Genomic DNA, 14,071 nt, shown 5'->3' with positions numbered 1-14,071 from the left:
TCGGTAGATTTGACGAGCCGGTTCTACCGAATAGGTGTGAACTGGTAGGAACCCACCTCTGGTATGTATGTATGTATGTATGTATGTATGTATGTATGTATGTATGTATGTATAATAATCTTTAGCTATGAATAGTTATAAGGTCAATACTTAGTACTTTCTCTTCTTTTTTTAGTTTGTTGCAGAATATAGTGGTCAAGATAACTATTTGCAAAGGATAGGTCAAGATGGTCTACATGATATAGAAAAAGAATCTATGGCTAATTACATATTTCAAACAATTCGAAGCTGTAACCGAAGCTTGGAGTCCGAAGATGGAGAAGATAACTTTATTGAATATGAAGACGGAAATTCCAGAAAAAATTCTTTGAAGGAGAAAACTCGCTATCCGTAAGGTTTTTTTAAACAATTTTTTAAAATTTATTTATATCTTCAAGTTGGAGCATTAAAAAATTTATAATGTACGTAAGTTTTAAATATAAGGCATAGGGGAACCCTTGAAATTTGTAAGAATGTATACCCACAGAATTCAACTCAATAAGGATGAATTTCAAAGACACGAAACATTGCTACAACTCCCATTCGTACTTTTCTTATATTTTTACATATCTTTTTTCCTGCAGCAATATCATCATTAAGTAATTTTTTTAAATGTGGTTATATCGGTAACCCTCATCAGAAATATCTCTAAGTCATGACTGAGCCTGGAGGAATTTGAGGCCTGAGAAGGCATCTGGACAAAATTCTTAGCCGAGGTGGCTCAGTGGTTAGAGTGCAGTACTGCAGGCCACTTCAGCTGACTGTTATCTGCAGTTCAGCGGTTCTAATCTCACCGGCTCAAGGTTGACTCAGCCTTCCATCCTTTTGAGGTGGGTGAAATGAGGACCCGGACTGTGGGGGCGATATGCTGACTCTGTAAACCGCTTAGAGAGGGCTGAAAGCCCTATGAAGCGGTATATAAGTCTAACTGCTATTGCTATTGATCCCTCTAAAAGCTGATGTCCACTTCTGTCTCCTACTTTTGTCTACTTTTAGACACGGGAATACAGTATCCCAGTACTCGAAAGTACTGATCAAATCATGATGTTTAACCACGACAAGGTTGAGTACCCCTGGTTTAGAGTTTGATGGGTGTTTTTCTGCTTCCAGTTGTAGCTTTCCTTGTGTGGCTCCAGTGCTTGTTATTTGGGGAAATTTACAGGGAATCCTAATGGCATTCTTTCCTTTTCTAAAACTCCTCCGTATTTTTTCATCTTGCTTTGTTATTAAGAAAGAACCCTTTGGAAGGGGAAGATAGAACTAATTCCTTGTTTAGAACCATCAAGGCTCAGAAAATAATAGGTTTCTACCTGTATGGACCCTACCCCACTCTCATGGCCTTCCGAAAAGCTATTAAAACCTGGCTATTCCGGCAGGCCTGGGGCTGTTGACCTCTGGATTGAGGTCCAGCCCCGCTTAGATTGGGTGCCCCTTGTGTCTTTTTCAATTTGTCGTGTTTTTATCTGTTTTTAATTTTTCTTAATGTCTGTTTCTGTAAGCCTCCCGGAGTCCTCCGGGATTGGGCGGCCTCAGTGGTGGGTTTCAAAAATTGTTTGAACCTACTCTGTGGGCGTGGCTTCCTTTGTGGGAGTGGCTTGCCGCCCATGTGACTGGATGGGAGTGGCTTGCCGCCCATGTGACCGGATATGAAGATGCTGACGACACTTGACAGAACCACCTTAAATTACCTCACACACAGCCCTGGCATGCATAAGGATAGGATGTAAACTTGTTTTTTAAAAGGCATCTTTGGTTTGCATTAAAACAACTTCAACACACGCAATGTTCTGATTGCACCACAAACGCAGTAGTCATCCTTACCTTTCACAGAGGCACTGAGTTTTATAAATAGGAGCATGATAGTGTAGAATAATCATATCCAAGGACCAGTGGTGGGTTTCAAAAAATGTTTGGAACCTCTTCTGTAGGTGTGGCCTGCTTTCCGGGTCCACTGGTGGAACCTCTTCTAACCGGTTCGGTAGATTTGACGAACCGGTTCTACCGAATAGGTGCGAACTGGTAGGAACCCACCTCTGGGCGGCCTATAAATTAAATAAACAGTTAAACAGTTTCTTCCTCAGCTCTAGAAGAGCCATAAAGCCACTGAATTAAGTATATAATTAGAATGTAGATGAGAGCTACCAGGGATGTGGGTTAATTTAGAAAACAGAGAAAATAGCACAGTAAAAAAAGCAATGGGAGACCAAAGTCATCTAGATAGTAGGATGGATGGTATCTAGTTTGACAAAAAAATAAGAAAGAAAGAAAGAAAGAAGGAAGGAAGGAAGGAAGGAAGGAAGGAAGGAAGGAAGGAAGGAAGGAAAGAAAGAAAGAAATTTGTACTGTTGCCATGAAAACTGCATGTCAGTTTTCAATTACAAGTTGAGCTTAAGAACATTAATGTCGGGATTTGCTTTTATTTAAGCCTGGATATTACAGTTACCTGTACTTTAAAATGGAAGCAAAAATGTCTGAACTTGGCTTCAGAATAGCAATAGCAGTTAGACTTATATACCGCTTCATAGGGCTTCCAGCCCTCTCTAAGCCGTTTACAGAGTCAGCATATCGCCCCCACAGTCCGGGTCCTCATTTCACTCACCTCGGAAGGATGGAAGGCTGAGTCAACCTTGAGCCGGTGAGATTTGAACCGCCAAACTGCAGCTAACAGCTGAAGTGACTGCAGTACTGCACTCTAACCACTGGGCCACCTCGGCTCTTCAGAAGAGGAAGAGAGATGGTATGAAGGGGAAGGCATTTTAAAAATGCTAAATTATATTTTGATCTTTAACATTACATACATCTGAGCTGAATGTGAGTTTAAATATACATATTACATACAATATATACGTATGTATATGTGTATGTATGTGTGTATGTATGTATAATTACTAGTTGATAACCTGGCGTTGCCCACATATTTATTTATAGGAGGGAAATGTCCGGACCAAACGCAATGTCTAATGTTGGATTTTCCCCTTTACCAGAGGGAGCCCTCTTGTGGAGTTCTGTGAAGCCGTTACCATGGCAACTCCATTGTGCCGTACAGTAGAAGCCATTTTAAGGCACAACAGCCTGTATCTTAACAGAACACCCCCCAAGGGGTGTTAGGGGTTCCTTACCCTCACAGTATTTTTTTTTTCAGAAAGTAAATAATCCGTGTACCAAGTTTGGTTGAAATTGTTCAAGGCGTTCTAGAGTTATGCTGGAACGAATGAACACACACACACACACAAACAGCCATTTTTATAGAGAGAGATATACATTTTAAAACGTATATTCCTAATTGTAATTTGAGAATACGTAACTTAAACTAAAGGTGTAGTTGAACTTCTCGATCCAGTCCTTTTCTCAAGAATTATGCGTGGAATTGTGGTTCTAAGATTCTTGGAATCTTTCTCTCTTATGTTTTATATTCCCTCATGATGTAATTACTTTCAGGCAAAATTATTTCATCTTGTACATGAAGCTTTAAGCAGCCTACAGATGCAGCTAGGACATAAGTCAGCGATGCCAGGAATAGCATCATGCCATCTCTGTTGATCTTAGCTTAGAACATTGTATCCTGCTGGAATAGCATTCTAACTCGGTCGCAACAAAGATTATTTATTATTGTTCCTAATCCCGTTACTTTTAAGGGCATGCTATCTGAGATTCTCGAATTGTTTTAGGAAGAGCTTATCGGAGCTAGTAAGCTCTTTGAATATTCACACGAGAGCACAGGTGTTGTTTTAATTATGACATACGGGAAGGTTGTTATTCTCTGTTCTCGGATCTCCCAATTCTATGTGTTGGTGAGAAAACAGCTGAGTCCGGAACATCGTGAACTTAAATGAACGTTCTGAGGGAGCAATGAAAACTTTTTAAAACTACTCGGCTTCAACTGTATCCCCAAGAAAAGTAGTAACTGCTATTATTTCTCTTTTCCTGGTGAATTAAGTGTTGACAGCTGGGATATAGCAATAGCAGTAGACTTATATACCGCTTCATAGGCCTTTTAGGCCTCTCTAAGCGGTTTACAGAGTCGGCATATCGCCCCCAACAATCTGGGTCCTCATTTTACCCACCTCGGAAGGATGGAAGGCTGAGTCAACCCTGAGCCGGTGAGATTTGAACCGCTGACCTGCTGATCTAGCAGTAGCCTGCAGTGCTGCATTTTAACCACTGCGCCACCTTGGCCACCTCTCATATAGAGAGATAACATTTATCCTAGGTCTATGACCCAAGAATAGAATTCTGTTCCCCTGTGAAATCCACAGGGTGGTCTGTGCAAGTTACTATCTGCCAGCCGAACTTTATTCTAAATTTATAAAGTGCTGCTGATGCTATGATCTTCTTTGAACAGGAATCTCTATCTATCTATCTATCTATCTATCTATCTATCTATCTATCTATCTATCTATCTATCTATTTACCTACCTACCTACCTACCTACCTACCTACCTACCTACCTCTGCCTGCCTGCCTGCCTGTCTGTCTGTCTGTCTAATCAATTTATCTAATCTATCCCAGGTAATAGTAAACATTTAGGTAACATCATGCGCTCTACATGGGACTACCCTTGAAAAGCGTTCGGAGACTGCAGCTAGCCCAGAATGCGGCCGCGCGAGCGATATTGGGTGCACCGAGGTACACCCACGTTACACCTGTCCTCCGCGAGCTGCACTGGCTACCTATTGGTTTCCGGACGCAATTCAAGGTGTTGGTTATTACCTTTAAAGCCCTACATGGCTTAGGGCCAGCGTACCTTCGAGACCGCCTACTGCCACATACCTCCCAGCGGCCAGTAAGATCCCACAGATTGGGCCTCCTTCAGATGCCGTCAGCCAGACAGTGTCGGCTAGCGGGCCCCCGGAGGAGAGCCTTCTCTGTGGCTGCTCCGACTCTTTGGAATCAGCTACCCCCAGAGATCCGGACCTTACCCACTCTCATGGCCTTCAGGAAAGCTGTAAAAACCTGGTTGTTCCGGCAGGCCTGGGGCTGTTGACCTCATTGCACCCAGCTATCAAATTATTTCATGAAATGCATTCATTCATATATTGAATTTATTTGCTGCCCATCTCCTAGTGAACAACTAAAACAAACCTTTTGGTGTTCTTGCAAAGCAATTCTGCCGTATAATTATAATAAAGTTATAAAATAATGACATTACAAAACAGAAAACATTGCTTCCAGGAGAACTTTCTATGTGCAGTATGCTTATTCATCCTAGTTCACAGAGCAGCCAGATGTCACCATGTCTTAATCATCAGTCCATGTTTCATCCTTTGTTTTGTTGTTGTTGCTGTTCCTGTTAACGGGGATAATCTATTTAGACAGAAATACTCACAGCGGTAATTTTGTCAGGGTTTTGGTAGTGGCTCTGAAGCCAGCGGAGGCAATCACTGTCTTTCTTCCTCCCTGCCATTGCCCGGAAAATGTGATTTGTGAGCAGGCAGGCATGGCAATTTTATTTTTATTTTTTTCCCCATTTTTAATAAATTTTTATTTTAAACACATGAGCACATCAACAGAAACAAAGACATGACTTAAAAACAACATAGGAACAAGAAGTTCCGTCGTATATCATACCGCAGTTCCGAATCGGTTTCTTTGCAGTTAGTGTTTTCCCTTCTATACATTTCTATCTTGCATTCATGGTCTCCTTATTCGTTATCCATTTTTATGTACAATTTTATATTTATTTATACTTAGATACTTATGATCAAGTATTATTTACCTATATTGTGCTTTATATTTTTACTGTCATTTATTCTCTTACATACAGTTATAGGTATACATTGGTTATTGGTTGTTATTCCAATATGGTTATTCTTTTTCTTTGCCATTCTTATATTATTATTATTCCATTTAAAAGGTTATAAGGTATAGTTTGGAGTACTTTGTTTACCATCCTTCGCACCTGCTATGACACCACCTTGTTTTCTCTTTCTTTTCTTTTCACCCTCCCTTCCTTCTCTACTTACTTCCTCGTCTCCGTCCCCTTCTTCCTTCCCTTACCTCTTCCCTACTCCTACCCTCTTTCTTCTCCTTCCTACCCTCTCTCCTTCTCTTTCTTTCTCTTCCTCCCTCCTCTCCTTCTCTTTCTTTTCTTTTCTCCCTCCCTTCCTTCTCTCACAACATGCACTCAATCTTAGTGGGGCTGAAGCTCAGTCAAAGATCAACAGCCCCAGGCCTGCCGGAACAGCCAGGTCTTAACAGACTTTCGGAAGGCCGAGAGAGTTGGGAGGGTCCGGATCTCAGGGGATAGATCGTTCCATAGGGCCGGGGCAGCTACAGAGAAGGCTCTCCCCCGAGGAGCCGCCAGACGACATTGTGTAGTCGACGGCACCCGGAGAAAGCCCACCCTGTGAGATCTTATTGGGCGCTGGGAGGTATGTGGCAGGAGACGGTCACGGAGATTGTAGATTGTAGATTGTAGAAGTTTATTTATATGCCGCCCTTTTCCCTGGGGAGACTCAGGGCAGCTCACAACCCAAGGGGGAGGGGGAGACAAACTTTTAACATATAAGACAATACATAATTAAAAAAAACACAACATTCATACCATTCGGGCGGGTTACAGTCTTAGCCCCAGGCCTGACGGGATAGCCAGATTCTGAGGGCTGTGCGGAAGGTCTGGAAGGTCTGGAGATATCCAGGTCCTAGGCCATGTAGGGCTTTAAAGGTGATAACCAGCACCTTGAAGCGTGTTCGGAGACCAATAGGGAGCCAGTGCAGCTCACGGAGGATAGGTGTAACATGGGTGTATCTAGGTACACCCAATATCGCTCACGCGGCTGCATTCTGGACCAATTGTAGTCTCCGAACACTTTTCAGGGGCAGCCCCATGTAGAGCGCATTACAGTAGTCAGTAGTAGCGCGGTACAGTAGTACTACCGTTTCGGGCGCACTCGTGTGCTTATGCAACGCTCCGATCCGGGCTGAACTGGGAGCAACCTACCTCTGATCTTCATAATAAAAGCATAAGAACTGCAGGAAAGAAAGTATGTTTACATCTGGACATGGCCAAAATGAGAGTAAAATCTCGGTAACATCAACATTGAATAGAAGCCTTATAAGCAAGCAGTAACAAATTAATCATTAGAAGTGGCTTTAAAGCCGAGCCCTTTTAAAGCTACTAAAAACATATAAAGGGTGGTTTGTGGTTTTTTTTTTTTTTTTTGAGATTTCAAGCCCAGAGTTTTATCACTTTTTTTTAAAAAAAAGGTTTTGTTTGTTATTTGGTGGTATAAGTTCTATTTTCTGCTTGAAATACTCTTATTGAAATTGCTATCTGGATGCATTCTTTGCATTGCTGTCTTCCATTCTTCTATTGTGTTGTATTTCACAACCTCAATGAACAGACTAATAAGTCCATTGGAGTTGGGCAGCTATAATGAATTTGAATAAATAAATAACTCAAGGTAAACAATTATTCCCTCGTAGGTTTAACTGTTTAACTGTTTATTAAATTTATCGTGGCACGACAAAACCGCGCTCGACTAAAGCGCGCCCGATTAAACCGCGTCGCTGACGTCATCAACAGGGCGACAACAGCGAGCGCGGAGAAAGAAGGGCGCTTTAAATAGCGCTTTGAAAGCAAGCCGATTCAAGTTAAGGTAAGGGTTAGGTTTAGGGTTAGGTTTAGGGTTAGGTTAAGGGTTAGAGTTAGGGTTAGGGTTAGGTTAAGGGTTAGGGTTAGGTTTAGGGTTAGGTTAAGGGTTAGGATTAGGTTTAGCGTTAGGTTAAGGGTTAGGTTTAGGGTTAGGTTTAGGGTTAGGTTAAGGGTTAGGTTTAGCGTTAGGGTTAGGGTTAAGTTTAGGGGGGTTAGGTTTAGGTTTAGGGGTTAATTTTAGGTTTAGCGTTTACAGCGTGCTTTTTTCTCCGCGCTGTTGTCGCGCTGTGATGACATAAGCTACGCGGTTTCGTCGAGCACCCTTTAGTCGAACGCGGTTTTGTGGTGGAACCAAATTTATAGGCCACCCAATCCCGGAGGACTCCGGGCAGTTTACAGAAACAGAGATTAAGAGAAATTAAAAACAGATAAAACACGACAAATTTAAAAAGACACAACATGCACCCAATCTAAGCGGAGCTGGACCTCAATCCAGAGGTCAACAGCCCGGGGCCTGCCGGAATAGCCAGGTCTTAATAGCTTTCCGGAAGGCCATGAGGGTGGGTAGGGTCTGGATCTCTGGGGTTGATGCAAAGAGTTTATGAAGACTAACAGCAATTACTTACCACAAAAAAGTTGTGGATTGTTTTGAATGGCCATCTGGTTCTTCACATACTTCATCCACCTTCTCTTTAGTAACGTGGTAGCTTTCCCTTTGCTTGAAGTCGCTGTGGAACAGTTCTAGGAATTGGAGGACAAACGATTTTGAACATAATTTAGTGTGTTGCACTAAAAGCACAGTTTGGAATTGTTTTGAACAAAAATTTGTAGACTTGCAAAGCCATGGATATAAATGCATAAAGAACACTTGAAGAACACTAATGGCAAGTAATCATCCTGTGTTTCTTGATTACTAGAGACAATAAAAGGAGGAAGAGGAAATGATAGTGAAGTATAGTGAAGGTTCATCTTTGTCTATATTTACACAGCAGCCCAGCTGTGAAAAGGAACATCATGAACAACCTGACCTCATATAATTCTAAACAATGTAGATTATATTAATATTCAGTTAATCTACATTTGTGCAGAAAACACAAATGCCCTTTTCTAAATGTGCTCATTTCCTTAATATGCATGTGAGGTCATCTTTTGCTTCCTGACAAAAGAGCTTCTAATGTAATTATCATCTGGCATCCGTTCTTTCTGGGCATATGAACAATATCTGATGTTTGTTTTGCAAATCTTCTTGCCCTTTCATCTCACCTCTTGACATCTAAAAAGTCCTTGGATTTGTTGTTTAACAATTTCCAGCTTTCTTTGCGGGGGGGGGGGGAGAAATCAGCGTTATTAATTGAAGCTTATGGAGTTTTTAAAAAAAAAACATTATATTTGTTGGATATTAAACTTGAAAGGTTTTCCTAAAAATAAATAGAAGTTTTCATGCATTGGAATGCAGAACAATAGCCAGCTCTCAGTGATGGCTAACCACATGCCCCCCTGCTGCCTCATCCCTTTGCGCATGTGCGCACAAACGCCCCCCATCCTCCTGAAGCCTTCTGGAGGGCCGGGGCAGGGGTGGGTTTCAACTAGTTCGCGGCGGTCCCTGCGAACCGGTTGGTCGCCGAACCCGGAAGTAAGTAACTTCTGGGAATGGCGAAGGGCGCGCCCGCCCGCGGTCCTTACCCGGTTTTGACAAGTTCTGCGCTTCCACGCATGCGCAGGACGCATACAGCGCCTGCACGATCGTCCAGGAGCAGCTGGAGCATCGTGCAGACGCTAGTACGCATGCGTGCACCGCTCGCGTGCACGAGGACGCTGCCACCCCCGTTCCAACCGAACCGGTTGGAACGGGGCGAGAAACCCACCCCTGGCCGGCGGAGGCTATTTTCGCCCTCCCCAAGCTTCAGGAAAGCCTCCAAAGCCTGGCGAGGGCGAAAACAGACCCCTCTGGGCCCCCGGAGGCCATCCAGAAGGCAGAAACAGCTAGTTTCCGAACTTCCGATAGGTCGGTTTTTCACCCTCCCCAGGCTTTGGAGTCTTTTCTGAAGCCTGGGGAGGGCAAAAACAGCCTCCCTCCGGCTCTCCAGAAGCCGGAAATGGCCCGTTTCCGAAATTCCAATTGGCCCAGTAGGCCCATTTTTTTGCCCTCCCCAGGCTTCGGAGGTTTCTTGAAAGCCGGGAGGGTGAAAACAGCCCCCCCCGGCCCTCCGGAGACCCTTCAAAGGCTGAAAATCAGCTGGCCACTGCAGCTGATTTAGAGCAACGGCTCACGTCTCCTCAATGATGGTTCTTCATGCCACCTGTGGTAGGCATGCCACAGGTGGCATGAAGAGGTAGGCATACTATAGGTTCTCCATCACGGCTCTATCTCATTAGAAGCTAGATTTTGCTAATAACATTCCTGTTGGCTGGTATATATATATATATTTGTGTGTGTGTGTTTTTATTTGTGCTGATAAATAAATAAAGGGAGACTAGTATAGATCTATTTCAAGCTATTTAGCTCTCATCAGCTAGCCTGATCTAATAGATACCTTTCACCCTGGCTTCACTGATAAACGGATAAGAGCCTGTGGCCTAATGGCTAAGATCTCTGCCTAGTATGCCTAGTGTGCAATATAGCCCAGGTTCAAATCCCAGTAAGGGTATGGCTAGCTGATGAGAGCTAAATAGCTTGAAATAGATCTATACTAGTCTCCCTTTATTTATTTATCAGCACAAATAAAAAAACACAAATATAACAAAGGCAACAGTAAAAATATTGGGTTTCTGTCGTGATGGTCTCTTGTGACGAGCCGAAGGACAGATGATGGAAGCAGTTAGCTTCCTCCCATAATTGGGGCTTACCAGGGGTTGTAAAAAATCTAAAAAATCATATATATATATATATATATATATATATATATATATATATATATATATATATATATATATATATATATATATATTCATTTTGATCGTATTGAAAATATTGTTTGCCTAGAATTTCATTCCTCAACATTCTTTTATGGCAAACTAAAGTCTTTTTAACAATTCCCAAAATATGAGATTTGTTGGAAATTGAAGCAGTTATGTGTTCCGGTGGAATAATTTAAAAAAAAAAAAACCCATGTCATTCGCTATTATAACTGTTCATTTCAGTTTTAACACATGCTTTTGATGAATCGTGTTGATTTCTATAGTAGTACATTTTTACAGCAATATACTTGGAATAATTTCTCCAAACCGTTACGAATGTTTAGTCTTTGAAAAAAAAAAACTTGCAATCTTTCTTTGCTTCCAATTCATAATGAAATAGTGCTTTTTGAAATCTATTTTCCAGAATCACGCTTCAGGCTTATAAATGTATGAAGCACGTAATCATATTACAGGCTTGTCTATCACTTACGTGATATAGGCTGGACATTGTGGCTTTGGCATGCATTGAATAATTTGTGATGATGAACTGTTTTAAGTAATGCTGTTAGGTATTTTCCATGTTTACATTCCTTAAGCCACAGCAGGGAAGAATTTCCTTGATGCTGCGTGTGCGAATTTTCCACTCTTTTAAAATGATCAAGAGTTGCGCGAGGAAAGGAAAATCTTATGCGTACGTTTTGAATACAGGTAGTCCTCAGCTTACAACCACAATTGAGCCCAACATTTCTGTTGTTAAGTGAGACATTTGTTAAGTGAGTTTTACCCCATTCTTGCCACAGATGTTAAGTGGATCACTGCAGGTCGTAAGTTAGTAACCTGGTTGTTAAATGAATCTGGCTTCCCCATTGACTCTATTTGTCAGAAGGTCACAAAAGGGTGAAACACAGCAATGGTCATAAATATGAACCAGTTGCCAAACATCTGGATTTTGATTGCATAATCATGATCATGGGGATACTGCAAAGGTTGTAACTATGAAAAACATATTTTTCAGGACCATTGTAACTTTGGTCACTAAACTGTTGTAAGTTGAGGTCTACCTGTAATTTATGCCTTATCAGATCTTATTTTTTAATATACTTTTAATTTGCCTGAAATAATAAAACATTTATTAACTCTACTATATTTTTATTTTTTATAAAAGGCAAAACCAACATTGGGAACATGAGGATTTATTCATAAGAACTCTTTGGAAAATAAGCAGAACATAAATGTTTAAATAAATGCAATAGTTTTACATATATATATATATATATATATATATATATATATATATATATATATATATATATATATATATATATATATATATATATAATATAATATAATATAATATTATATTATATTATATTATATTATATTATATTATATTATATTATATTATATTATATTATATTATATTATATTATATTAATTATATTATATTATATTATATTATATTATATTATATTATATTATATTATTATTGTATTGTATTGTATTGTATTATATTATATATAAAATAACCCTTTCGTTACAAATGAAGCTCATTGAGAAAGTACGGCTTTAATATTAATTAACGTTAAAACATTTACTTGTAACACATTGCAAGGACATCGTGCAAAACTGTATATGACTTCACAGAATTGCATGACGAAATAACTAGTCACGTGCTGATCTTTGCAAAAAGAAGGCTTACTGTAACCTTGGTTTCCACTCAGCTTAACCATTGGAGAGCTGTCAGATTCTGAAAACGACATATTCGAGCACTCCAAAGAATGGGCGACGCAGCCTGCTGAAGAACAACAAGAAGCTTTCGGCCACGGAATCGAGATAATTCCGTGGTATGTCTTGTCAATCAGAGCTGACGTCCATCAGTTCATCTTGCAAGGTGCCACGGTTATACATTACGATCAAGAAACTCACCTCTCGGCTCGCTGTTTCCTTCAGCTTCAACCTGATCATAGCACACTGATATGGACCAAGCCAACCATTGCTTGCTGCGCGAATTCCAAAATTAAACTTAGCACATTAGGTAGCGGCACTGAACTGGGAAAATTTCAGTTTCTTGGCAGTCCTGGAGTAAACGGACTGGTCGAGGGTTGCTTAGATCTGCTGTCAGCGAAAGCTGTGTATATGGGACACTCTGGCGTTGATATGCACGCGGTGTGCATCCAGAACAACCTTTTAAACATGACCCTTGAAGAGAACGGTGTAACGTTATTATGTGGACTTCAAACTACTGAGAACAAATTGCTGCACTTTGTGGCTCCAAAGTACACCGCTAAAATGTTGTTTCATGGGTTGCTGGAATTAATTAATGCTATAAGGAAGATGAAGAGATTTCCTGATCAAAGATTACAGTGGCTGCGGAAACAGTATGTCAGCCTCTATCAGGTAAAGTGAACTATAATTGTCCCCTTTTCCTATCAAATACCGTCTTTCCCCAAAATAAGAGCTTGTCTTATATTTATATTTTTGCCATCAAAAAAGGCAGCAGGTCTTATTTTCAAGGGTGTGTGTGTGTCCATTGACTCCGTGACCCGACAATTGCACGATAGAGATATGCACGCCGACAAAATAAGCGCCGCTTAAAATGCGACGTCAAAATCGCGACGACAAATTCGCGACGACAAAAGCGTGATGACGAGCACAATAAAATCGAAACAATTACTGTTAGGGTTAGGGTTATAGTTTGTCTATAGTTTGTTGATGACGCGATTTTGTCGGCGCGCATTTGTCGGCGCGCTATTGTCGAAAATCAATTAGCGATTTTGACGGCGCTCATTTGTCCGTCGTGGTTTTGACAGCGCGCATATGTCTATCGCACATTTGTCGGTGAACCCATTGACTCAACTCACTTGCGCATGTCGCCCCCACCACCCGGACTCGTTTTTGGTATCAGAGGCCTTCGGGAAGTTCTTCATCCAGCAAGATCAGCAAGGCTTTCCTGAAGGCCTCTGCAGCCGATAAAAGAGCTCCGGTTTGATCTGAAGCTCTGTTATCGGCTAGCGGGGCCTTCGGGAAAGGTCTTTAGGAAAAGACTCTGTAGCCGATAACAGCTCTGGATCGATCTGAAGTTCTGTTACTGGCTACAGAGGTCTTCGGGAAAGCCTTACTGGCAGAATAAATGGGCCAAGGTGTGCGAGACTTTGCTTCAATTGTCCGAAGCTAAACAGTAGGTCAGCTCCCCACATCCCCATCTCCACCCTAGCTTAATTTTCTCCTGTGCACCCTGGAGTGGGCGGGGTTTATTTAGGGCTTATTTTGTGTGTAGGGCTTTTATTGGGCGCTCATGTAAAAATCAAGCTAGGGCTTACTTTTGGAGTAGGTCATATTTTCGGGGAAACACTGTGTGTGTGTGTGTTTGTGTTTGTGTGTGTGTATCTATATCTCCTGTTATTGCATTGTTGAATTTTGTAATCATCTGTTTTCCATTCCTACACTGTGTTCTTATCTAATATGTCTCCACCCAATTAGAGCCGAGGTGGCGCAGTGGTTAAATGCAGCACTGCAGGCTACTTCAGCTGACTGCAGTTC

General features: G+C 41.3%; 1 protein-coding gene across 1 annotated transcript in view; it reads left to right on the top strand.

Moving 5' to 3' along the window:
* Positions 1-14,071, top strand: part of PLCE1 (phospholipase C epsilon 1) — a 122,149-nt gene that overhangs the window by 55,374 nt on the left and 52,704 nt on the right. The window contains exons 6-7 of the mRNA XM_032231696.1: positions 176-390; positions 12,253-12,928. Coding sequence (XP_032087587.1) covers positions 176-390; positions 12,253-12,928 — 891 coding nt within the window. The remainder of the gene's footprint in view (positions 1-175; positions 391-12,252; positions 12,929-14,071) is intronic.

This window comes from Thamnophis elegans, chromosome 15 (genome assembly GCF_009769535.1).
Source record: "Thamnophis elegans isolate rThaEle1 chromosome 15, rThaEle1.pri, whole genome shotgun sequence".
NCBI lineage: Eukaryota > Metazoa > Chordata > Lepidosauria > Squamata > Colubridae > Thamnophis > Thamnophis elegans.
Note: the sequence above shows the minus strand (reverse complement) of the source record. Positions and strands in the feature narration are given on the sequence as shown.